Source organism: Canis lupus, chromosome 33 (genome assembly GCF_048164855.1).
Source record: "Canis lupus baileyi chromosome 33, mCanLup2.hap1, whole genome shotgun sequence".
NCBI lineage: Eukaryota > Metazoa > Chordata > Mammalia > Carnivora > Canidae > Canis > Canis lupus.
This window is the reverse complement of record NC_132870.1, coordinates 4,288,221-4,316,012: the sequence shown is the minus strand read 5'-3', so window position 1 is coordinate 4,316,012 and position 27,792 is coordinate 4,288,221. Positions and strand designations below refer to the sequence as shown.

At 37.3% G+C, this 27,792-nt stretch overlaps 1 protein-coding gene across 4 annotated transcripts in view; it reads left to right on the top strand.

Annotated features, from left to right (window-relative positions):
- The window catches only part of ANTXR2 (ANTXR cell adhesion molecule 2), a 156,780-nt gene that overhangs the window by 36,333 nt on the left and 92,655 nt on the right, over positions 1-27,792 (top strand). For all 4 annotated transcript variants that reach the window (XM_072810653.1, XM_072810654.1, XM_072810656.1 and 1 more), the window contains exons 8-11: positions 8,672-8,732; positions 10,603-10,701; positions 12,733-12,802; positions 23,910-23,988. In XM_072810653.1, the coding sequence (XP_072666754.1) occupies positions 8,672-8,732; positions 10,603-10,701; positions 12,733-12,802; positions 23,910-23,988 (309 nt within the window). The remainder of the gene's footprint in view (positions 1-8,671; positions 8,733-10,602; positions 10,702-12,732; positions 12,803-23,909; positions 23,989-27,792) is intronic.

Genomic DNA, 27,792 nt, shown 5'->3' with positions numbered 1-27,792 from the left:
CAGAATAACACCCAGTGCTCATCCCATCAAATGCCCCCCTCAATGCCCGTCACTCATTCACCCTCATCCCTTGCCCTCCTGCCTGCCCTTCCACCACCCCTAGTTCGTTTCCCAGAGTTAGGAGTCTTTATGTTCTGTCTCCGTTTCTGATATTTCCCACACATTTCTTCTCCCTTCCCTTATATTCCCTCTCACTATTATTTATATTCCCCAAATGAATGAGAACATAAACTGTTTGTCCTTCTCCGACTGACTTACTTCACTCAGCATAATACCCTCCAGTTCCATCCATGTTGAAGCAAATGGTGGGTATTTTCGTTTCTAATGGCTGAAGAATATTCCATTGTATACATAAACCACATCTTTATCCATTCATCTTTCGATGGACACCGAGGCTCCTTCCACACTTTGGCTATTGTGGACATTGCTGCTAGAAACATCGGGGTGCAGGTGTCCCGGCGTTTCATTGCATCTGTATCTTTGGGGTAAATCCCCAGCAGTGCAATTGCTGGGTCGTAGGGCAGGTCTATTTTCAACTCTCTGAGGAACCTCCACACATTTTTCCAGAGTGGCTGCACCAGTTCACATTCCTACCAACAGTGTAAGAGGGTTGGTTCCCTTTTCTCCGCATCCTCTCCAACATTTGTGGTCTCCTGCCTTGTTAATTTTCCGCATTCTCACTGGTGTGAGGTGGGATCTCATTGTGGTTTTGACTTGTATTTCCCTGATGGCAAGTGATGCAGAGCATTTTCTCATGTGCTTGTTGGCCATGTCTATGTCTTCCTCTGTGAGATTTCTCTTCAAGTCTTTTGCCCATTTCATGATTGGATTGTTTGTTTCTTTGCTGTTGAGTTTAAGAAGTTCTTTATAGATCTTGGAAACTAGCCCTTTATCTGATACGTCATTTGCAAATCTCTTCTCCCATTCTGTAGGGTGTCTTTTAGTTTTGTTGACTGTATCCTTTGCTGTACAGAAGCTTCTTATCTTGATGAAGTCCCAATAGTTCATTTTTGCTTTTGTTTCTTTTGCCTTCGTGGATGTATCTTGCAAGAAGTTACTGTGGCCAAGTTCAAAAAGGGTGTTGCCTGTGTTCTCCTCTAGGATTTTGATGGAATCTTGTCTCACATTTAGATCTTTCATCCATTTTGAGTTTATCTTTCTGTCTGGTGCAAGAGAGTGGTCTAGTTTCATTCTTCTGCATGTGGATGTCCAATTTTCCCAGCACCATTTATTGAAGAGACTGTCTTTCTTCCAGTGGATAGTCTTTCCTCCTTTATCGAATATTAGTTGACCATAAAGTTGAGGGTCCACTTCTGGGTTCTCTGTTCTGTTCCATTGATCTATGTGTCTGTTTTTGTGCCAGTACCACACTGTCTTGATGACCACAGCTTTGTAGTCCAACCTGAAATCTGGCATTGTGATGCCCCCAGCTATGGTTTTCTTTTTTAAAATTCCCCTGGCTATTCGGGGTCTTTTCTGATTCCACACAAATCTTAAAATAATTTGTTCTAACTCTCTGAAGAAAGTCCACAGTATTTTGATAGGGATTGCATTAAACGTGTAAATTGCCCTGGGTAACATTGACATTTTCACAATATTAATTCTGCCAATCCATGAGCATGGAATATTTTTCCATCTCTCTGTGTCTTCCTCAATTTTTTTCAGAAGTGTTCTATAGTTTTTAGGGTATAGATCCTTTACCTCTTTGGTGAGGTTTATTCCTAGGTATCTTATGCTTTTGGGTGCAATTGTAAATGGGATTGACTCCTTAATTTCACTTTCTTCAGTCTCATTGTTAGTGTATAGAAATGCCACTGATTTCTGGGCATTGATTTTGTATCCTGCCACGATGCCAAATTGCTGTATGAGTTCTAGCAATCTTGGGGTGGAGGCTTTTGGGTTTTCTATGTAGAGTATCATGTCATCGGCCAAGAGGGAGAGTTTGACTTCTTCTTTGCCAATTTGAATGCCTTTAATGTCTTTTTGTTGTCTGATTGCTGAGGCTAGGACTTCTAGTGCTATGTTGAATAGAGTGGTGAGAGTGGACATCCCTGTCGTGTTTCTGATCTTAGGGGAAAGGCTCCCAGTGCTTCCCCATTGAGAATGATATTTGCTGTGGGCTTTTTGTAGATGGCTTTTAAGATGTTGAGGAATGTTCCCTCTATCCCTACACTCTGAAGAGTTTTGATCAGGAATGGGTGCTGTATTTTGTCAAATGCTTTCTCTGCATCTAATGAGAGGATCATATGGTTCTTGGTTTTTCTCTTGCTGATATGATGAATCACATTGATTGTTTTATGAGTGTTGAACCAGCCTTGTGTCCCGGGTAAAATCCTACTTGGTTATGGTGAATAATTTTCTTAATGTACTGTTGGATCCTATTGGCTAGTATCTTGTTGAGAATTTTTGCAGCCATGTTCATCAGGGATATTGGTCTGTAATTCTCCTTTTTGGTGGGGTCTTTGTCTGGTTTTGGAAATAAGGTGATGCTGGCCTCATAGAACGAATTTGGAAGTACTCCATCTCTATCTTTCCAAACAGCTTTAGTAGAATAGGTATGGTTTCTTCTTTAAAGTTTGATAGAATTCCCCTGGGAAGCCATCTGGCCCTGGACTTTTGTGTCTTGGGAGGTTTTTGATGACTGCTTCAATTTCCTGCCTGGAGATTGCCTAATTTATTGGCGCATAGCTGTTCATAAGATGTTTTTAAATCATTTGTATTTCCTTGGTGTTGGTAGTGATGTCTCCTTTCTCATACATGATTTTATTAATTTGAGTCTTCTCTCTCTTCTTTTTAATAAGGCTGGCTAATGGTTAATCTATCTTATTAATTCTTTCAAAGAACCAACTCCTGGTTCTGTTGATCTGTTCCACAGTTCTTCTGGTCTCAATTTCATTGAGTTCTGCTTGAATCTTAATTAACTCTCTTCTTCTTCTGGGTGTAGGATCTATTTGCTGTTTTTTCTCTAGCTCCTTTAGGTGTAAGGTTAGCTTTTGTATTTGAGTTCTTTCCAGTTTTTGAATGGATGCTTGTATTGCGATGTATTTCCCCCTCAGGACTGCTTTTGCTGCATCCCAAAGATTTTGAATGGTTGTATCTTCATTCTCATTAGTTTCCATGAATCTTTTTAATTCTTCCTTATTTTCCTGGTTGACCCTTTCATCTTTTAGCAGGATGGTCCTTAACCTTCACGTGTTTGAGGTCCTTCCAAACTTCTTGTTGTGATTTGGTTCTAATTTCAAGGCATTATGGTCTGAGAATACACAGGGGACGATCCCAATCTTTTGGTATCGTTTCAGACCCGATTTGTGACCCAGTATGTGCTCTATTCTGGAGAAAGTTCCATGTGCACTTGAGAAGAATGTGTATTCAGTTGAGTTTGGATGTAAAGTTCTGTAGATATCTGTGAAATCCATCTGGTCCAGTGTATCATTTAAAGCTCTCGTTTCTTTGGAGATGTTGTGCTTAGAAGACCTATCGAGGGTAGAAAGAGCTAGATTGAAGTCACCAAGTATAAGTGTATTATTATCTAAGTATTTCTTCACTTTGGTTATTAATTGGTTTAAATATTTGGCAGCTCCCACATTCGGGGCATATATATTGAGGATTTTTAAGTCCTCTTGTTGGATAGATCCTTTAAGTATGAGATAGTGTCCCTCTTCATCTCTCACTACAGTCTTCAGGGTAAATTTTAGTTTATCTGATATAAGGATGGCTACCCCTGCTTTCTTTTGAGGACCATTTGAATGGTAAATGGTTCTCCAACCTTTTATTTTCAGGCTGTCAGTGTCCTTCTGTCTAAAATGAGTCTCTTGTAGACAGCAAATAGATGGGTCCTGCTTTTTTATCCAGTCTGAAACCCTGCACCTTCTGATGGGGTCATTAAGCCCGTTCATGTTCAGAGTTACTATTGAAAGATATGAGTTTAGTGTCACCATGATATCTATTCAGTTCTTGTTTTTGTGGATTGTTCCAATGGATTTCTTCTTAAAGGGGAATTTGAGAGTCCCCTTAAAATTTCTTGCAGAGCTGGTTTGGAGGTCACATATTCTTTCAGTTCCTGCCTGTCTTGGAAGCTCTTTATCTCTCCTTCCATTTTGAATGAGAGCCTTGCTTGATAATGTATTCTTGGTTGAATGTTCTTCTCATTTAGGACCCTGAATATATCCTGCCAGCCCTTTCTGGCCTGCCAGGTCTCTGTGGAGAGGTCTGCTGCTACCCTAATACTCCTCCCCATAAAAGTCAGGGATTTCTTGTCTCTTGCTGCTTTAAGGATCTTCTCTTTATCTTTGGAATTTGCAAGCTTAACTATTAAATGTCGAGGTGTTGAACGGTTTTTATTGATTTTAGGGGGGGATTTCTCTATTTCCTGGATCTGGAGGCCTGTTTCCATTCCTAGATTAGGAAAGTTCTCAGCTATGATTTGTTCAAATACATATTCTGGCCCTCTGGCCCTTTCGGCACCCTCGGGAACCCCAATTAAACGTAGGTTTTTCTTCCTCAGGCTGTCACTTATTTCCCTTAATCTATCTTCCTGATCTTTTGTTTGTCTCTTTTTTCCTCAGTTTCCCTCTTTGCCATCAACTTGTCTTCTATGTCACTCACTTGTTCTTCCACCTCGTTAACCCTCCATCGTTAGGACTTCTAGTTTGGATTGCATCTCATTCAATTGATTTTTAATTTCTGCCTGATTAGCTTCTAAATTCTGCAGTCATGAAGTCTCTTGAATCCTTTATGCTTTTTTCTAGAGCCACCAGTAGCTGTATAATAGTGCTTCTGAATTGGCTTTCTGATATTGAATTGTAATCCAGATTTTGTAACTCTGTGGGAGAGAGGACTATTTGTGATTCTTTCTTTTGAGGTGAGGTTTTCCTTCTAGTCATTTTGCTCAGTGCAAAGTGGCCAAAAACAAGTTGTATTGGGAAAGGGAGAAAAACAAAGAAGATAAAGAGGGAAAGAAAAAGAAAAAAGGAAGAAAAAAAAAAGAAAAAAGAGAAGAAAAAGAGAAAAGAAAGAAAAAGAAAAAAAGGGAAGCAAACGGAAATCAAAAAGCAAAACAAAAACAAAAACAAAAACAAAAAACAAAAAACCAAAAAACAAAACAAAACAAAAAAACAAGGGGTAGTATCCTCTTATTCTGTATACTGTAAGTCCCTTGACTTCCCCTGGAACTTGTCCGTCTAGCTGGTCATCTCGGGGATGCGCCTGTTGTTCTATCTTCAGGTGTTAGCACCTGGGGGAGCTGCTCTGCCCCTGCCTGGTGCAGGGCTCAGTGGGGGTTGTTTACCCCGTGAGGTCCCAGGAGGAACAACCGCAGTGGCGGCGCCAGCTCTGCAGCCCTGGAGTCAGCTCCCGCAGTAACCACGGAGCTCTCGGTCTGCAGGGCCTGGAGGCTCTGGGGCGGGGCCGCTGATCTGCTCAGCTGGGGCAGGAGCGTCCTCGCTGTCCTGGGCCCTCCTGGCCTCTGCCTGTCCCGGGGGTGGCCGGATCCTGGGCTGTGTCCTGGCGCCCTGTGCTCCGGAGCCTGCGCTGGTGGATTCGCGCTCCCGCCCCGCCGCCCCCTCCGCGGAGCCGCCCCCGAGCCCCCGAGCTGCTCCTGCCCCGCAGCCCCTTCCGCGGAGCCGCCCCCGAGCCCCCCGAGCTGCTCCCGCCCCGCAGCCCCCTCCGCGGAGCCGCCCCCGAGCCCCCCGAGCTGCTCCGGGTCCCGCAGTGCGCGCTGCAGCCCTTAGGGAGCTCGGCGCATCTCCCGGGGCGCAGGTGTCTGTTAGTGTCCCCGGGACCCGAGGGCATCCCCGCCCTCCTGGGTCCTGCTCCAACTCCCCGCGAGCCCCTTTCCTCCCGGGAAGGTTGGTGCAGCTCCTGCTTCTCCGGGACGGGGATCTCCTGTCCTGGGGACACTCGCCCCGGCCTCAGCCCGGCTCCTCGTGGGGCCCCTCCCCCTTGGAGGCCTTTTGTGTCTTTCTTTCTTTTTCCCCGTCTTCCTACCTTGATAGAAGCGCGAACTCTTCTCACTGTAGCATTCCAGCTGGTCTCTCTTTAAATCTCAGGCCGAATTCGTAGATTTTCAGGATGATTTGAGGGTTATCTAGGTAATTTGGTGGGGACAGGTGACTTGGGGACCCTCCTCTTCCACAATCTTGCCCCTCCCTCCTGAATTTATCTTTAAAACCAAAATACCTTACATGGAGTAAATAAGGTCTGGCTTCAGAAATGGATACCAACAACAGCCCTTAAAAGTGTTTATTCTCCAGTTGTAAGGAGAGCACTGTAAGAATTGACCATTTGCTCTTACTGTTGGAACTATCATTTTATTTTTTGATTTTAATTAATTACTTAATTATTTATTTTTAGGAAGGTGGTTAAGAGGGGAAAAGTGCCAGAGAGAGCTAGAAAATCTTAAGCATGCTCCATGCCCAGTGTGGAGCCCAATGTGGGGCTCAATCTCACCGCCCTGAGAGCATGACTGGAGCCAAAATCACGAATGGGATGCTTAACTGACTGAGCCACGCAGGCACCCCTGGCACTATCATTTTAAAACTATTCAATGGATTACATCAAATTAAAAGAGGAAATCAAGATATACATACACTTTTGTCTTAAATATTTTGAGATCTGATTTGATTATGGTCGATACTGGTAGGATAGAGAAAAACAATACAGTTTTAGAAGTTTTACACAGATCATTCTGAGTTGTATGTTCTTTGACATGGTCTTTGGAAAATCTTGTAATTTCTTTGTTTACCTTCTTCTAAGGAATCTTTAAAGAACAGTTGCAATTTCCAATGGATTCAGTCTTTAAACCTCTCATAATTTTTCTTGATGCTTGAAACATTTCTCTGTAATGCTGCTAGAGGTGTGCCTAAAATAACTAATAAAGAAAGTGTGAACTGAAAAATGTTTCTTCATAGGAGCATCCTTAATGGGATCTGTTTTTAAGTAAATTCCTTCAGACTTGCTGGCAAGTAAAATAGATTTGGAGGCTTTGTGTTTTCCTTTTACCCTCTATTTGTGTGGCCCACTGTTCTCCTTTTATCTCACATTGGCCAAAGCCAAGGCTATAATGCTGCATTTTTGTTAGTTGGAACCTTTTGGCTCCATATTCCGTTAGCAAAACTTTTCCATTCTGTTCCCTTCAGAGTCTTGTTACTTGTGTAGTGTTAAAATATTTAAGGATATTACTGATTTAAGATACTTCCCTTCCTAGACGTGTGTTACCCTTTCACAGTGGCCCTCAATTCTTTCCCCAACTTTAAAAAAAAAAGATTTTATTTATTTATTCATGAAAGAGAGAGAGAGAGAGAGAGAGAGAGGGAGGCAGAGACATAGAGGAGAAGCAGACTCCATGCAGGGAGCCCGATGTGGGACTCAATCCTGGGACCCTGGGATCACACCATGGGCCGAAGGCAGACGGTCACCACTGAGCTGCCCAGGAGTCCATCTTTTTCCGAATTCTTAATTGAACCACAGTACGCATTCCTCAGAGGAGTGAGTGTTGATTATAGAAGATAAAATAGTAGACCAAGAGGAGGTCTTTGGGTGCTGAAATTTCTTTGGGGACTGTGGAGTCTGTCTCTTTGGTCATTTCTGAGTTTAAATTTCTCAGATACAAAATCTTACTGTATCTGTTTCCCTATCACTATAGCTTCAATTGCTTTGTGAAAAGTGGATTCACTGGGAAATGATCTTAAAAAGTACCAATGATTTCCTGCCTCAGTGATGCATATTCAGCAACAAAGATTCCCAGCTGACAATTTACCATTCTACTGTTATTCAAGAAAGCACAGAAAGCATTTCTGTTTCCTTCCTTCCTGTTCTAGTTCTGAGCAGGAGATGCTAGAGCCCACTGTACATCATCTGTCTTCAACTCTGTCAAGAAAGGAATGCTGTTCAGAGATCATCTGGAATTTGTCTGAGTTTGATAATGTAGTGCAGAGCAGTTCTAAAAATAAAGACGGGATTGTTGTGTCCTTTGGGAGCAGCTGATTTCATCACTGTTGTTTTTCACTTGTAGCCTGTGCCTTGTAGGGTGGTTTCTGTTTCTTGGAACAAGCTAAGAAGAGCCATTCTGTTTCTGGAATGCTGGAGTACGGGGTCTGTTTTTAAGGATAATATTTGGCTCATACAAGGAGCCTGTGTTCCCCCAAGTGTAACGTTTGGTGCCTACAAGGAGGATTAGCATCTGTGGGAATTGAGGCTGAGAAATCGAATAGAAGTGCCACGGTCAAATAAAGAAGTGTTTATTTATTGATATTGTATTGAACCTCTTTGTGAAAAACATATTAAGTTCGCATAATTGAACAGGAGATCCAATTTGCTGTCTTGCTTTTGCCTGATAGGGAAGGTCAGCGTTAGGTTTTATGGCTTCCAAGAGAGTTCAGTTATTTTTGCATTCAAGGCTACCAGACTTTGAGGTAACATCTCCTTTATCTGTGCTTATCTGTATTTAATAATCAAACAAGGATTCCTACAGAATATAGTCTTGGGATATATACTGAAAGACAACATAGAAATTTCTTAAGAGCTTGGTAGCTGTATATACGATAGTTAAAAGATTTTCTCTGTCATCTATTGAAGTTAAGGGGAGGACCTTATGATTATTAGCAATCTTATAACTCACTTTACATATTAGAATTTCATTCTCTATCTTGGTCTTCTTTTTTTTCCTTTTTAGATACTAGCTCAGTCATGCACTGAAATCCTGGAATTGCGGCCTTCAAGTGTCTGTGTGGGGGGTAAGTGGTTAGAATTTAAAAATACCGTGTAAGAAATTGTATTTTTTCCCCCTAGTTAAATTATATGATTTGAAACTCATGTTGGAAAGAGAATAACAAAATTAACTTTTTTGGCATCCTTTTCTGTAAGAATTTTTAAATAATTCCTTGAAATATTTCTATTTTAAATTCAAATTTTTTAAGATTGGAGTGTTATTTTAAATAATGAACATATTGTGTGACAGGCTTTTAGAATTTTCTGTATATTTAGTTCATGTTTGAGACCTTTCCTATGACAAGTAAAATAAAATATGAAATTTTTTCTTTTATCTAATTATATAAACAGTCGTGTATCTGTAGACTTTGAGCTCTGTGCTTTGATGACCCGGCCAAAGTACAGTCCCTCTGGCCTGGGGCACATGAAAAAGTGATGTATGGGTGGATGGCAGGAAAGAAGTAGGTGGCTTCATTAGCAGGTGCCAAGAACAGACTCAGGTTTTAGCACTTTGAAGCCATCCTTACCCAAAGAGAGTGCGATTCTGTTTCTTGTTCAAGTCTGACCTGGAGTTCATTTTAATATAGAAAAGGAAAAATATTGGGTCTAGTGGAAGAGGAAATGGGCTGTGTAATTTCCCACAGAGCCTCCCAACCTCTGGGTATGGTCTGAAGTTCTGTATCTTTTAGACTTCCTGTTTAATGGGCTTTGAGATGTTTAAGAGGAATAGCGCATTTGGACATCCCAGAGCATCCCTCTGCTTTCATAATTTTACCTCGTCTTCATAACGACACTATTTGACAGTTTTATAATCCCTGATTCACAGATGACAGAATTGGGGCAGAGAGGTTCAGTCCTTGTTTTACTAATTGTCCCATTTGACTCTTGTCTGTGGACTCTAAAGCCATGTTCTTTTCACTGAGTCACATTTTAAGTTTTACCTGCACTTTAAATAAAATTCCTTTTATAACCTGCTTCATGAGGAGAGGCAAAATGATATTTTCTTCCACAATAAATTACTATAAATATGTTAGATTCTGATAGATAAGCGATTGTTGGAGAAGATTGAGAGTTAATTACTGTTAAAATAGTTCATATATCATCTTATAGCTAAATAGCAAACATTTAAATGCCAATCAAGATATTTGATCAGTTAGCTTGTTTTCCTAGCATTTTATTTTACTCTCTAACATGTAGTGACTGCTCCTTTGATATAGAGTCCTGAGCAGTAAGTTGAATAAACTTCCTTTAGTGACAGGCCATAGACTATGAATAGTCCCAAATGCATGACTTCTGGTGAGTTATAAATATGTATGCAACAGAAAATGAAACTGGGATTAGCAATGTCAAGAAACTGTTAAAGAACTCTATAGGGAGTTTCAGAGAATAAAGAAAATACAACACATGACAGTTCTAAGAAAGAAATGAGTAAGTAATTTTCTTTACATTCCCATACCTTAATACCTGAGAGTAGAGAAGAACAAAGAAGCTTCTTCCTGCTGATATTTTCCCAAGGATAGAATTTGGGGAAGTTTCTTTCTCTCTCTTTCTTTTTCTTCCTTTCTTTTTCTGGGGACAGAAATGAGGGGAGGGTAAGTTTCTGTGGTATGTGGGAATGACTGTTAGGCTTCAATTCAAGTATCTTGGTTACTACCGGAAAACACTTTGTTTAAAAAATAAAATAATGCCTTTTTATATGGCAATAGATGATATCTTCCCTGAATTTCCCTAGAGGGCCCAAGATAGAGAGTTGGAAATAAAGCAATGTCTTCATTGTTACTAGTAGGCTGAACGCTATGAAGAAATTCATTCTGTGCACCTTGACACTTTCAAGTTCTCTCTCTCTCTCTTTTTTTACAGCAGGGATTAAAATGTTATTTCTCTTTTTACTTCTAGATGAATTTCAAATTGTTTTGACTGGAAGAGGATTCAACTTGGGCAGTCGAAATGGGAGTGTTCTCTGTACCTACACTGTAAATGAAACCTACACAAAGAGTAGGTTCCTCAAGTGTTTCCTCCCCAAGTGTTCAAGTGTTTCCTCCTTTTTTTCCAATTGAAATCGACCATGCTATATTTTTAATCAAAGGAGAAAGAAATGAAGTCCAGTGGTAGTACAAATAGTAATAATATTTTTGTTGTGTAATGATTATAACCTTTGTTTATAACTTAAGAAATGCTGAACCCTATCCTAGGAAGCCTCATTTTACAAATAATGGTTCCAATTATCTGTAAGAGTAAAACAATTTGTCCATGGCAATATAGCCAGGAAAGGGCCAACCTGAAAGTTGAACCCAGTTTTCCTGACTATACTCTGTGTGGACCACATCAACTGCTTGATTTAATTGCTTCTTTCTCTAGATTTATTTATTATTACTCTTGCCTAAAAATCTAACTCTCTTGGACTATTCTACTACTTGTTGCTTTATTTTATTCTCACTCATTTTCTTTATCTAATTTCCCAATAACTTGCCAATCAGCTCCTCGACATAAGCTTTTTGTCTTACAGATATTTTATATATTTTATATATTTATATATTTCACATATTTTGATCTTCAATGCCTGCTCAGCACAGTTTATTGATAGTTACCATATTTATGTAATTATGTTTTATTTTTCCTAATGTGTCTTTCAAAAAAGCAGATGAATATAATGTTTTAATCTTCATTCTGAGAAAAACTCCTTAAATAGATCTTAATATTCTGAGCATTTTGGATCTCTTTTAAGACATTTTTCTTCATCAATGATTGTAGTGGCTTCTAAAATTTTAATCTGTAATGCAGATGCTATAACTCTATGAACTCTGGTAGAATTATTTTTTGAAAGATTCATGTACAGTTTTGCTGTTTTCCTGATGGTACTAAATACTCCAATAGCGCAGCTTTGCCTATGTACACAGCAACTGTTCAGTGTGTGTTTGTTGAATTAACGTGGTGAGGATCTCAGCATGGTAAATGTCATAATTAATTCTTCTTTTTCCTGTTAGGATCATCATTTTGGTGAGGCAAGACAATAATATTTGTAACAAATTCTTCATAGCAGATTCCACAATTGAAGAGGACAAAATAATTTTATTTTTATTCACTAGTCATCTGAATCTAAGACTTAGCTTTATGAGACTCCCTCTGAGTACATATTTGATTATAGTATGAACATATTTTTTCCTTCACTACATAAGATTAAGTTTATTAAAGTAAATCCCCAAACAAATAAGTGGAGTCAGATTGTATTTTCATCCCTTACATTCTAGGATTATCCATTTGATTATGGAACTTTTCTGAATATTTATAGTCCAAATTTTTTCTAATTTATTATTAAAATAGGATAATTTAAGCATTTAATTTTATTTATTTATTTATTTATTTATTTATTTATTTATTTAGGATACCACTATCTTATTAAACTCTTGAAATAAATTCATTCTCCTTTGGATATTCATCTATTCTCCATTATTTTTTATTTTTTTAATTTTGTTTATTCATGAGAGACACACACACACACAGAGAGAGAGAGAGAGAGAGAGAGAGAGAGGTAAAGACACAGGCAGAGGGAGAACCAGGCTCTCCATGCAGGGAGCCCGATGCGGGACTCGATCCCAGGACTCCAGGATCGTGCCCTGGGCCAGTGGCAAGTGCTAAACCGCTGAGCCACCCAGGCTGCCCTCTCCATTATTTTTAAATTCTGCTTTTAAAATATATATCATTTCTCCTTCAAAGACTAAGATATTTGAAAAATGGAGGTGGAAAAGATGATAATTTTATAGTATCTACAAATATCCATGAATTTAGTCTAATAAAATATCATAACTTCTAACTTACCATTATTGCATATCAATGAGGCATATGATCTCTATTTTTTCATTTTCTTTTCCTTCTCTTTTTAGTTGAAAGTCTATTTAGTTCTTCATGGTAATATATCTAATGTTCCACTGTTGAACCCTGATTACCATTATGTTTTTCATACTGTTGATAAAACTTGTGTGAGATACGTAAAATTCTATATTAATTCAGTTGTGTTTTATTTTCTAGGTGTGAATCCAGTAAGTGTGGAGCTGAATTCTATGCTTTGTCCTGCACCTGCCCTGAGTAAAGTTGGAGAGTAAGCACTTCATTAACTTTTTGAAAACATGTTAGCTGTATAAATTATTAGGAAATGATGACAAATATACATTAATTATATACTACCTCTTTTTTTTTTGATGTACAAAATGAACATGAAAATAGAAAGCTCAAGGCAAACCACTCTGGTTAGTACTTTATTTATAATATGCTTTTAGTAGGTTGAAAATGCTAAAGTCTGCTTTATCTGGTTTCTTAAATATTGATTAAAAGGCCCTATAAATATTTATCTGGATGGGTATGAGAACTATTGCTAGAGCCTTTAAATATTCAGAGCTACAGTCATTAATTCGAACTTGAGAGTATTACATTTACACATACACATTTACACACACACACACACACACGAGTTCCAAAGTGAGATTTTGACTAATTACTATGGTAGTCAAATATCAAGATAAAAGAAGAAAAGGAACGTGGCTCAGTAAGGCATACCTTGGACTAGGAAATATTTGTGCTTTAATTTGTATCCAGGTCTTGTTAGGGTCTATTTTCTCATGTTTGTTAGTCTGGCAGTAAACCATAATGATAGCTGGTTAAAATAAGGGATGTTTAGTTTGGATGAAGAGCTTTTGTTTAAATCCCCTAAACACCGATAATTTCACTAGTCATTTAGTATTTCCATTTGTGATTTTCTTTTTACCCTATTATGAGGGAAATGATTGCAGACAGTTCAGATGTTCCCTAGCCCAACAATAGTGATGACAATATGTTTAGGATAATAAAAAAATTACAGGATTACTTTATATTGATCACACATATCCAGCAGAGGAAAAGAAAATATACAGAGTTTATTAGCTTCTCCTAGTTTTTCTGTTTCTGTCCTTGGCAGGAATGGTTTTGTTAAGATAATTCATTTATGTCACCCCCTCCACTTAAAATCCTTGATAATGGGTTCCCTATTCCCCTCAGAGTGAAAATCTAAATATTGCAATGTTCTACGAGGTTCTGTAGGATCTGGCCCCCCTCACTACGTCTTCCTTTTGCTCTTTCTGTTATGGTCACACTGATCTCTCTGCTGTTCTTTACAACTTTGGCACTTTTACACTTGTTCCCTATGCTTGAAATGCTTTGCTCCTCATTCACTCTCACTTTCTTCAGGCCTTGTTCAAATGTCACCTTGGGAAACCCTTCCTGATCACCCTATTTAATTGGTACAGTCTTCTCCCTCTGAAGTTTGGCACTCCCTCTTCCCTTTTCATGGTTAATTTTTTTCTCCCAAGCATTTATTTGTTCTTATATCTCTTTTCCTTCTAGGATAAATTTTGTTTTGTTTCTTGCTCTGTCTGTAACACCTAACACAATACTTGACACACAACAGATTCATAAATGTTTGTTAGATGAGAAGATGTCTGCATTTTTCTCAAATATTTTGAGTTACTAGTTATATAAGAAGCAAAAAGAGTACCTGTGATTGCTGGGGGGTCAGGGGCTTATATCAGGTAGGAGATAAATGACCAGAATCTTACTGGGGTGCATGTCATTTAAGAGAACAGGAAACTATCTTGGCTTTTTAATAACAGTGATTGGTTAAGGAGGACAGTTTACTTTCTTCTCCAGAGTAGTTATAAAATGCAGTATGCCTGTTCTGTCCCAGACACTGAATTTGTTTTGCCTTTCGACACTCTCATTTTGAAGAGGCTACTCTAGAAACTACTGATATTCTTCAGTGATTTGTAGATTGGCTAAATATGCAGGAGGCGTGATTTTAAAAAATCATATAGAACATAATAAATATGAGACATGAGAAGTTGTCATTGGTTTGGCTTTTGATGTTAATATTTCACCTACAAGCAAGCTGAGGATTTTGAGGGAAGGAGATCTGTCTAAAATAATAATTTTTGCTCTTTCTTTCTTTCTTTCTTTCTTTCTTTCTTTCTCTTTCTTTCTTTCTTTCTTTCTTTCTTTCTTTCTTTCTTTCTTTCTTCCTTCCTTCCTTCCTTCCTTCCTTCCTTCCTTCCTTCCTTTCTTTCTTTCTTTCTTTTTCTTCTTTTTTTCTTTTTTTCTTCTTTTCTTTCTTCTTTCTTTCTTCTCTTTCATTTTCTTTCTTTCTTTTTGGTATCAAGGACATGATACCACTGAGGCAAAGCATGAGAAGGTTTTATTTGTTAATGTATTGGGCATTACAATGATTGGAGACATCATTATTGTTCTTCTAAGTATGTTGTGAGTAATTTGGACCTTTCCTTTGCCTTGACTTTTATTCAGATACTTTTGTAGGTGATGAGCTCTCTTATGAGCTTGGATTAAAATCAACACAACGGAAACAGTTTAGCCTTGTAAGGTGACTGATGCTTAATATGTTTGCCTAATTAGCTTTTGGCTAAGAATTCAAGCCCATTAAGTAGCTAGTTAGTCTAGGTTTCAAACAAACACATCTGGCCCAACAATGAATGAAGGTTTTTCCTGTGTGAGGGTGACAGATGTGGTGATGGTTCCCCCTGTTCTCTCACTTAAATAATTAACAACACCCCAGTGAAGTAACCCTAGATAGACAGCCTCAAAGCCAGATGCGTAGTCTCAGAGCTGGATCCGTGGACATATGCCTCATCTCATTAGCCTGCTCTATCAGTTCCTTTCTCTTCTTTTTGTTACTTCCTGAATTCCATTGTGTTTGAGGATTATTCTTTTAAAAACCTAAAGGTTCCTGATTTTTTTTTTAAGATTTTATTTATTTATTCATGAGAGACAGAGAGAGAGAGAGAGAAAGAGAGAGGCAGAGACACAGGCAGAGGGAGAAGCATGCTCCATGCAGGGAGCCCGATGTGGGACTTGATCCCGGGACCCCAGGATTATGCCCTGGGCTGAAGGCAGGTGCTCAAACGCTGAGCCACCCAGGTGTCCCAGGTTCCTGAATTTTAATTTGTAAGAAGGTTAATGTGAAATTGCTTTACTTGGAGATGGGCAGCTAGGACAATAGATTTGCATTTGGAAATTGATCTTGTGGAGTGAACGAAGATTAAAGCTATCTGGGTAGATCTTATCCAGGTATATCATTGGTTAGCATTGTTGAAATGGGTCTTTGAAGTACTTTCTTTAAGAGAGATCTCTGTTTATCAAATTTCTTTATTTAATGTAGATTTCCAGGTTGACATGGATGGGTTTTTTTTTTTTTATTTTATGTATTTATTTGAGAGAGAGAGAGATCAGGAGAGAGAGTGGGAGAGGGAGAGAGCATGAGCAGGGGAGAGGGAGAGGAAGGGGCAGAGGGGGGAAGGGATAAGCAGATTCCCTGCTGAACTGGGGGCACAGGTGGAGGCAGAGGCAGAGTCAGGGTTCCATCCCAGGACCCTGGGATCATGACCTGAGCCAAAGGAAGAAGTTTCACCAACTGAGCCATCCAGGCGCCACTAAGGTAGATGGATTCTTAGTACTTAAACAGGAAGAATGCAAAGGCGGTAGTAATGAGGTCATTCTTTTGTATTTCTTTCGTTGGATGCAATTTAATTTTAAAATGTCATATGATTAAACATATTATCTTATCAAGAAAAATCTATAGATAGTTTGGGAGTTTATTTCCACCAGTGGCTCATTTGTACCGACATGTCTTAAGTTTGAATAGGAAGGACTCTGTGAAGTTCTTCACCTCCTTCCTTGGCAGGGCATTTACCTCATGGTGTGATGTGCAGGTGTCACCAGTGCTTGCAGTACAGGCTCATCCTCTGACCCCTGTTTAGTGAGACATCAACAATAGCACAGCTGCTCTGCAATAGTTGAGATCTCAAACCTGTAATTTGGCAAGAAGAACAGAGCAAATTGGGTAAATATACATAAACACATTGTGAAGGAAGAAAAACAGAACAGAATGAACCAGAGCCTTATCCTACAGCTTGTTTGATAGAGATGATTTAAGGAGGCATATGGTATAGTTAAATGTGCTTTCAAAAACATTGGCCAGAGTCTTCTGGCAAATATGAAATAAATATCTAAATCAGATGAAACTGATAGTATTAGTTCTTCTAAAAGGCAATGTGGGAAGAACTTGACAGAGTGTTTTGAGTAAGAAGTGGTGGGACATGAGTATATGTGGAAAATTTTAAGCATGTGATATTGAAGGGTCATTCAAATGAATGGTGTGGCAGACTTGGGGTTAGAGCCTGACTTGGTAATAGAATCTTTTTATTTTCTTTTTCAACGTTGTTATTTTTTTTCAATATAACTATTTTGCCTGGAATGAAATCTATTCATTCTGCTTCTCTTTCTTGGTTTGACAAATTCTGCTGTTAGCACAAATGAACACTTCTTTTCAAAAATATACCTATGTATGTATGTATTATACAATCTCTAATAACATTGTTTTAGTAGCAGGTGATATAATAATCCCTTATTCTCCTGTTCCTTATGAGGAATGAGACTTGATTTATTTATTTTTACCATGGATACTAGGACATTAGTTATATCTTTACTTTGAATGTAAACATCAAAATCTTGTGAGAGATCTAATCTAATCTAAACCTTTATAAGGCTGAGTTTCTTTATTTCTCAACCCCCCACCCCAATGGTAGAACATTTGTCTCTTCTTTCACATGATGTATTGCTTGCTAATTATACCTATAAATGTGATCAGTTCATCTAATCTGTATTGCATCTCTATCCCAAGTATTAGATTTGGTTCTGGAAATTGTCTTTTAAGAGGAACAACAGTCAATTTGGGCACATCGAAGGATGGCTCACAAGATGTTGCCTAGAATGGAAACATTAAATAGAGCATAATTTGAAATACTGAAAAATATATGATTCAAGGGTGACACATCAGCTGTCTGCAAACATCAGCTCTGTCATCTGAAAGACAGATTTGATTTATTCTTTATTGCTCCCAGGAAAGGAGAAGGAAAGAGTGGAAGGTAAAGGGAAGCACATTTCAGCTCAATGTAAAGAAGATCTTTCTAACAACTAGAATTACTTAGAGAGTGTTTTGGTAACCAGAAGTGTTCAAAGAGGAATAGATAGATGATGAGACAGAGGATATCCTTAAATATGTATTTAAATTCTCTTATATACTGCTTCTAAGTGTTATATTATCAATTTTTTTGATATTACTAAGGCATTTGACATTTTTGATGAAAAGCACTAAAAATCGAGTGATCATTTCAAAGTATATTTTTATATAATATTTTATTATTTTATTATAATAGGCAAAAACAGTTAAAGGGAGTTATTTTTGGTGTAATACTTCATCTCTGAAGATGGCTTTTTTTCCCTTTTGAAATCTAGCAGTCTTCACATATATTAGTTTACACATATATTGAAATATCTAAAAAAGAAGTTATTTTAATTCAAGAATCCTTTAACTTTAAAGAAAGTATCCTTAGACAAAACATTAATTTACATATATGCTCATCACTAGAAGTGAAATCTGTAAACTATTTGTAAATATAAAGACCTATTTTTTCAACTCATAATCTTTATTATGGATAAAAGTAACTTTTATAAAGCTCTGCAGAATAATAGTAGCACTCAATTTCAAAATTGTGCAAAATTGTGCAAAATTGTGTATGTGCAAACTGGAGGTAAATTATTTATTACTTCTAGCAAATGTCTTTCACAATTTTATTTAATTTTCTCAACTTTTTAATGGATCATAAAATGGCAATCTTTTATTGAATACACATAAAGTCAGTAGTAAATGAATACCTTGCAAATAAGTTACTATGGACCTAAATGTCAACCATATTTCATGGTGTATGAAATTTCTTAGTTCAAAGTAGCCCTGACATATGGCCCTGAGCTAGTTTATTTGGGAACTCCCCTACATCTTTAAACATTAAATAAACTCACTGTGACCATTAGGACTTACTGAATTTTATTTACTTACTTATATATCACAATACTATTTAATAATTTTTCATGTGGAACGAATTTAGTTTTATCACTGTTGAGTACCAACTGACATTAAAATGCACTTCAAACAATCTTTTTGTTATGGTAATTTGTTTAAGTTTTTTCTATCCCTCTTCTTTTTTTTTTCTTAAGTGAACTCTAGGCCCAATGTGGGGCTCGAGCTTATGACTCTGAGATCAGGAGTCAGTGCAATATGAACTGAGCTAGCCAGGCATGCCTACCCTTCTACTCTGGAAAAATATTCTAAGGTTGGAACAAAGGGTGGATTAAGATATTTGTAAGCCATTCTAAGCAATGTAGAACCAATTTACAGAAAAGGATGTTGGAAGTTGTCAGTTCTCAGCCTTCTTTACCCTGACCACCCCTGCCTTATGCACCGTGGGCCAGTCCTGTCTCAGAAGTTCTCCCTTTGTCTTTCAGGACTTTATACTTTCACCTCCTTTGGCTGCAGCTTCTCAGATGTCACTGCAGGCTCCTCTTCTTAGAGTCCCTTAACTCAGTTATCATTATGCATCTTCTCTAAGGCTTTCTTTTCATGATGATGAGCTCCAAATCTCCAGACAGGATCTTTTCCTTAGCTCTCAACCCATGATCCAAAAGTCCACCATCCAAAAACAACAACAACAACAACAACAACAACAACAACAACAACAAAAGTCCACCATCCACATGTCTGCTGACTCACTGGGATTTTTAATGGGCACATTCAACCTGAAATTCCCAAGTACAACTTATACTCCTTCTCCTGTGTTTTCTATGCAACCCACCTCACAATAAGACAGGGATTTTGATCATCTTTAATGATTTCTTTCCTCCTCCTCTTACATATCCAATAAATATCTGATCATTTTTATTCTGACTCCTTAATATCTCCCAGTTTTCATTTTCACACAACCCTTATTGCCACTATTTCAGTTCAGTCTGACTTTGGTTCTTATTTGAAATACACCAAGATATTCATATTTGGTCTTTCTACTGTAGAATTTACTCTTCCAATCCATGCTCTACCCTGTAAAAAGAATATTTGTAAAACACATAGTTTAAGAACTCTTAAGACTAATTCCAAATGTTTAAAAGATGGCATCCTGGGTTTTTCATGATCCTTCTCTACTCTCCTTTCCAGCCTCAGGCCACATATTCTCAGTTTCACACTCTGTGTTACTGCCATGTTGAATGGTTTTTAGTTCCTTGACTGCTTTGTGCCTTTCTTACCTTCCAGCCGGTCAAATAGCACTCCTTCCTCTTGGATCCCTTTCTAATCCCAGTTCCTCATCATTCATCTTTGAGTGACTTCCTGCAGGAAAGGAAACCTTGGTTGATGTGCCCGTGGCAAAGCCGAACCAGCCACACCTAAGCAGGAGGGGAGAGACAGAGGGAGAAGAAGAGGTAGACACGCTGCTGAGCAGGGAGCCCCATTTGGGGCTGGATCCCAGGACCCTGAGACCATGACTTGAGCTGAAAGCAGACACTTAACTGACTGAGCCACCCCGGTGCCCCCTCTCTATAATTTTTATATTACAGTGAGTAGAAGTTTGTTAAGCCAAGAAGCATTAGGTAATGATTTTATTGCTGCTTTATATTCTTCTGTGTTATCTGTATTATTTTTTCAGCTTGGGTCTAAGAGATTTTATATAAAAAGTATCTTGTTATTCTAAATAATCTGTTAGAAAAATAGTCAGGTGTTACAATAATGTGAGAATACCTGCTGTGTTCTAGCCACTGTGTTGGCTATTTTATGCTTATTATTTTATCAAGCTCTCCTCCCCCAAATAACTCTGACATAGGTAAAATTATTCCCATTTTACAGATTGAGGAATGGAAGATTGAAAGTGCAGTGACTAGGCTTCGAACCCAGAATTCCTAATTCCTCAACTCCTGGCCTAGACCTTTCCCCTTTTATAATTTTAATTGATTTTGAGGATAAATAAAAATGAACTCTACCCTCACTTCTCACTTCTGTATGGAATTAAGTAAAACCAGCATGGACTTTCATACATTTCTATCCATAGTAAAGTCTCTATAACTGAGAGTGTGGGTTTTACTGTTAGTAATACACTAACCAGAAGTAGGAGTTATGTAGGAATGAGAAATCTGTAGATACTAACAAAACTGACATGAAAATATGATGGAAAACATTACATACATGTGTTGGAGTTTTAGGGTAATGAAAGATCAGGGCATTAGGTTTGGGTTAGAGGGTGGGGTGGCTTTATCAATCTGTGTGCCAGCAAAGGAGCAGCATAACTTTGGGCAAATGGTATCATTCATGGCAGTGCCGGTATCATACCAATAATTTCAAAAATGTTTTTCTAAAGAAATGAAAATGTTTAAAAACAGAAGTAACTTTAATAGTGTATTTTTCATGTTAGCTTAGCATTTAGTGAATGCCCTCCTACTTAACCATGAGCAATATATGAATATAACAAAAATCTGGAGGAACGTCACTCAGCTCTTGCCAATGAGAGACATTTAAATGTAAGACTCTAATGTATTTATCAAGGATTAAGGAATTATGGGGTAGAAATAAAAGCACTTTGACTACAGAGTCAGAGAAGTTCAATGTTTGGGCAAGTTACTTTCATAAGCTTGGGTTTCTTCACTTGGAAAGTGGAAAAAAAATGCTGCTGTCCGGCACAGTGGGTCTCTTGAAGGTTAAATGAAAAGATGAACGCAGTGTGCCTGGCTCATAGTAGGGACTTGATAAATGCCGTCGCGGTCAGTGCTGTTGTTGATGCCCATGCTCTGCTCTCAAGAAGGTGAAGATAATATTGTTTCAGTTGAGGACACATGTCCAAAGAATCATCAGATGACTTTCCATATCTGTGGAGATTCAACTCAGTTTTATGTGACACTAGCTACATCATACTGGGCTGAGATTTAGGGATAGTGCACAGTTGTTTTGGTTGCCTACAAGATCTTGTCAGGAAAGAGTGAACTTCTGTTCTTATTCCACTTAGATAAGCATTTGTTTTTTTTTTCTTCTTCTTTTTTTTCAGTCTGGAAGCATTAATATTTTTAATGTTTCCTTCATTAATTAGAGAAAGATTTATTTCTGGTGAATTCTAAGTGCCAGATTTTAAACAACCTCAGTCTATATCTACTGAACCCATGAAAGCTGAGTCAGTAAGATTACTTGCAACAATCATACATTATGGTGAATCAGATCATCTTCCCCCAAACTAAAACCATGCCTACCATGTCATATGCTTTCTGGTACATGTTTTAAAAATAGAGGAATTGGAAACCAGGAGAGATTATTTTTGGATTCAACTATGCTTTGTCTTCAAAAAAAATAAAACAAAACAAGGGACTCAGTTCTGCAGAATAAGCAAATTGGGTTGAAGTTTTCTTTCTTAAATAAACCACTTGGCATTCTGTGGTGAACTAGTTCAAAAGTTCAAACAAGTTGATGTAAACATCTTAAGTTCTCATTTGTTTCTGGATATAGCTAAACTTGTTTTTAATATTTTGGAGGGAATGATTTACAAGAAATATTTTTAATAAGAGTATTTGTGAGTTTTGAAGAAGAGTTCAACTCTAAATTTGCTAGGAGTATCTTTCTTGGTGGCTCTGTCCTGTATGAATCCAAACTACATATCACGTTGAGCAAAGAAACACATTAAAGACTTTGATTTCAGCAAGCCTGTATGGTTTGATGGGAAGACTTCAAAATTAGTTAGAACCCTATGTAGCTTTACCAGTTTAGGCAAGGTAATTAGCATTTCTGAGCATTCTGTACCCCATCTGCACAACTGTGAAACTACTCCTTACTTTAAGGGCTATCGTGTGGATTAAATGAGATAACATCCATAAAATGCTGAGGGTGGTGTCTGGCACATAGCAGGGACTAAATAATATACTTTATCTCCCCTCTCTGGCATCATAATTGAAAATTTTATCCGTGGTTTGAGATTGCTTCTCTTTTGTCATAATTCTCTGTATCTAGTAGTATTTGGCTTTCAATTCAAGAGATAGGGAGGAAATCTTCTAAATATAACAAAATTTACTAATTCAGAGTAATCAGTAATTTACTAATTCAGTAATTCAGTAATAGCTAAAGTATCTTAGCTATTAATTCTTGGAATTTAGAATATTTTGTGAGAATGGGAGTATGCCACTGCATAGGAGCTAGATCACCAAAATGTTACCTACTACTTTCTACTTTAATGAGTGGATAGCTTTGAAATGTTGGCATACTGATCATTATAGGATAATATACTGTGTAAACTATTTTAGAAAAGGTCTGTTTCCTTAATATTTAAAAATCTCCTTGTCATTTTTTTTGCCTTTTGATATCTTGTTAGAGCTATTTTTTTTCCCTTGTTAGAGCTATTTAATAATAAAAAAGTTACCAGGGGGGCCTGGGTGGCTCAGTCAATTAAGCATCTGGACTCTTGGTTTTTGGCTTAGGTCATGATCTCAAGGTCGTGAGATCAGGCCCTGCATCGGGCTCTGCGGTGGGCATGGAGCCTCCTTAAGATTCTTTCTCTCTCCTCCCTCATCCCTCCTCTGATGTTTTGTGTGCCCTTGCTCTCTCTCTCTAAAAAAATTTTTAAAAAAATTTAAAAAGTTACCAACTCCTGGCTGACTGATCCCAAATAATTAATTACTAGAATCTGAATTAATGCAATTTTAATTATTACTAATTGTCTTATAGTTTGAAATCATGTTTCCAAAATAAGAGCTGCAGTCTAACTTTGATGTATCTTAGTCATGAAAAAAAATTATTCTTTCTTTTACCTTTGCTGAGATATTTTGATGTCCTGGGACCATCTACAATAAATACCCACAAGGAAATTGCATTCTCTTTTTTCTTCAGTTTATTTCTCTTGTATTATCACTTTCTCTATGTTTTACCCTTGAATGATTTATTATTTCCAATTTTTTTATTCTTAATAATCTTACGATGATAGTAATGTCTGAAGATAGGAAAAATAAGCTAAATAGGATGTAAGTAAGGGTTTTTCTCTTCTTTTTAGTTTTGGTGAAAACAGTCTTAGCATTTCTCTCAAGGAATTTTTTAATGTTCTTATTTACATTAATACTTCTGGAACGATTAGATCATTTAAGAGATTTGCCTCTGGCTACTAAGTAAGGACTGGACCAAAGGATGAAAGGAAAAAGCTGGGATAACTGATCAAAAATAGACTTTCCTACTAGTTTTGAATTACATAAGGAAATTAAAACCTCCTATAATCCTCTGGTTTTTAATTTGTTTTTAATGATTTTTTTTCATTTTCTTTCAGAACTCTCGATGTTTCGGTGAGCTTTAATGGAGGAAAATCTGTCATCTCGAGTTCATTAATAGTCACAGCCACAGAATGTGTAAGTAAAAAGTTTGCATAAAGTTACTTTTTAAAAATGATTCCATCCAGAAATAATTTATGGATTGTCAGTGTTGTTGCATGCTGTAATAAGGAAGATGTAAACAATGACAGTGGAGACTACCACAAAAACTCTGTATGGAATTTATTTTAGATTTTTTTTTAACCTTTAGCCTTATTAAAAAGAGATTTTAAGATAGTACAAATTTTATTTTGATATATATGAAATTCAAGTCATATTTAAATTAAAAATAAGGTAGGAGAATGATTTTCCAATGAAGCATTTTCCTTGAAACATTAAATATCAAAAAAAAAAAGAAACATTAAATATCAAAATGGAATACAGTTTTTTCTCTCATGAAGGTTGAATTGTTGTCTAAGACTTGATTATGTTTTTGAAATTATTAGCATATCTTAATGATGACCTCACATTTTGTTTATTTTAAATGTTGGTGCTTTCTAATATGAGTAAGTAATTTGATTTTGATAGCTTGATATATCTAGATTAGAACTCTGTTTTGATTGAGATGATTAATTTGTATTACCTAAGATGCAATAGTTTAGAATGTAAACTTCATTGTTAAGACAGTGTTTTCCTTATAGTTAAGTTTTGGGGTTCATTTTTTTGATATTTGATTGTTGAACATGAAAACAGCACTAAAAGGAACTGATCACATGGCTATTATTTTTATGAGTATAGTATCTTTTTAAAAAGTGCATTACCCAAAGCAAAAACAACAACAACAAAAAAAACCCTAAATTTTTGCCCTTCAAAAGACCAAAATTATAAACCAAAACATTTTCTCACATCTCATGGTCTCACAGTTTTATATTTTGATCTTTTAATCAGAGAGATATCCTTCCTTCCAAAAACAAAATAATCCAATATTATCTGTATGGAGACAATGGTCTTTCTCATTGTAAGATAACATTACAAGGAAAACAAACATCTATAGGGACCCTTGGGCCATTATTGAATTCTCTGGATAAGTCTTTATCAACACCTGTCTCTGTTTTGAAAATACTTAGTTTTTGTTTTTTCTCTTTTTATTTGTAATTCATGTTGCAATTTGCAGATTTCCTTGTCTCTCAGGATGTGGTTGAGATAGCAAACATTTGTGGTAATAGAGTTTCTCAGTGTTGAGCTCACTGAAACAGTGTTCTTTCGCCATCCTTCCTCTTACTCTGTGCCTCTAAGCCATCTTATTTCACCTCTCTTCCATGCAAGCAGGAACATAAGTTTTTGTATTCTATAACCACTCACAGTTTTGGTGTGCAGGGATGCTGAGATTAAGTGACTCATTTGGAATTTACAAGTCATGTACTTTTCTGAAAGTCTTCCTAGGCCTTTCCGGTTCTCAGGAAGAGTACATTTGTGACTCAAGTTTAAGAGTAAGGTGATTTTAAAAAAAGTGACGTTGGTTGTGTCAGTGAGAATGTGGAGGGCAAGTTGTTATATTAAGTAAGGGATCAAAGAAATTTTCATTATTCTGTCAAAGAATAAAGACTTGAGGAAGGTGAGGGAGTGAACCCTGAAAACCACCCAAGGGAAGAATGTTTTTTATGCAGCAGGAACAGCTAGAACAAAGCCTAAGGAAGCACTCTATCTGACAAGTTTAAAGGAAGGCTAGAGTGGAGATAGCTGGGGCGAGCAGGAGTTTCAAGATTGGTGGACAGAGGGGAATATATTACGTAGGGTTTTGCAAGGATTTGAGTTTTTCTTCTGAGTGAAATGGAGAACCATTGGATAGTGACATGATATGACTTAATACTTTGAAAAGATCATTCTGGCTACTGTGTAAAAATAGACTTTGCAGGGGGTGCAAATGTGGAAATACAGAGACCAAGTCCTTCCTTGGCTGTTTCAGTAATCTAAGAGAGGGGAGGATGGCTCCACTAAAAAGACAGCAGTGGAAATGGTAAGAAGTGATTGGATTTGGATATATTTGAGTAAATGTGGAGCACGTGGGATGCGTAGACAGATTATATGTGGCTATGAGAGAAGAACATTAAAGATAATTCTAAACTTTTCACCTGCGCAACTAGAAGGATGTGTTGTTGTCAGGTAGAGCAGTGTTTAGAAAAAGTGGCAGCTTCTGTTTTGGAAATGTTGAGTGAAAGATGTCTATATAGCCATTCGCAGTGGAAATATCATAAAAGCAGCTGAATACACAAGTCGGAATTCTAGAAAGAGGTCTGGATTGGAGATACACATTTGTGAGTTGTATAGAATGAAGTAGTCAACAAATTCCACATGATTTTTACTGAAAAAGAAATAAAAAAGAGAATGGCTTTCAGGAGCTTAAAGCAGAAGGGAAAGAATAACATAAAGGTTTTTTTTTTTTAAATTAGAGAATAGTTGACATAATTGTATTAGTTTATGGTGTACAACATAGTGATTCCGATATTTATATACATTTTGAAATGTATATAAGTAGTTATCATCTGTCACTACACAAAGTTGTACAATATTATCGACTATGTTCCTTGTGCTGTACATTACTTCCCTGTGTTTCATTTATTTTATTAAGATTTTATTTATTTATGAGAAACACAGAGAGAGAGAGGCAGAGAGCAGAGGGAGAAGCAGGCTCCGTGCAGGGAGCCCGATGTGGGGCTCAACCACTGAGCCATCCAGGTGCCCTTCATTTATTTTATAAGTGGAAGACTTTACTTTTTCATCCCCTTCACAAATTTCATCCATAGCCCCTCATGTCTCCCCTCTGGCAACCACTAGTTTGTTTCGGAAAGGTTTTGTATTCTTGGAGGAGTCTTGGATAAACCAGGTCCTGAAAGGAAAGCAAGATTTAGGCAAGAAGAGAGGAGGGGAAAGCAGATTATAGATTAATAGAAAAATGAAGTTGAGAGTTGATCTATTTGATTGGAGTGAGAAAGACTGGGAAGGAAGCTTGAAAATCGAAAATGTAGAACAGATAATCAGTGGCTTAAAGAAAGAAAATTACCAGGTGGAGTTTAAAGTTCATCTTATAGGTTTGTGGTTCCTAAAGCAGAGAAGTCAATGCTAAAATGTAAAAAGGAAAGAAAATGGATTATATTTTTCATAATGCTAAATCTATTCAACTTGAAAAAGATTTTATTCTGAAAGTTTTCTTTCTGCCATTTTAATTTAATTTATTTATTTTAAAGACTTTATTTATTTATGAGAGATACACAGAGAGAGGCAGAGACAGAGGCAAAGGGAGAAGCAGGCTCCGTGCAGGGAGCCTGATGTGGGACTCGATCCTGGGACTAGATCCTGGGACTAGATCCTGGGACTAGATCCTGGGACTCCAGAATCACACCCTGGGCCAAAGGCAGGCACTAAACTGCTGAGCCACCCAGGGATCCCCAACAATTAGCACTTTACTAAAGCAGATTTTCTACACAAAGGGAGACCAGGAGCCTATTGCCAGGAAAAAAATCTATCTAAAGTTTAATCAAGTTGACAGAAAATTTAAGTCCATCTTGGTCAACAGAATAAGTGAAGTGAATAGATAGCTCAAGAGATGGGAAAACCAGGACACTTACCAGGTAAAGGAGCCAAAGGAAAATGGAATTCCATATGAAAAGAAGGCAACATTAAGTGCTTCAGAGAGGTGAAGGAGAAAAGGTCAGAGGGGTCACAGTGAAGTCACTGTGAAGTCAAGTGATGCTTCAGCTCAGAGTGATGATTTATAGTCTTCTATAAATCAATTATAAAATAATAAATACTATGATTCACTTTATTGTATTGCTAATAGACATGGTATAATTCATTTTTTTCCCATTAGAATTAGCCATTATTTTGTATTCAAACTCAAATACC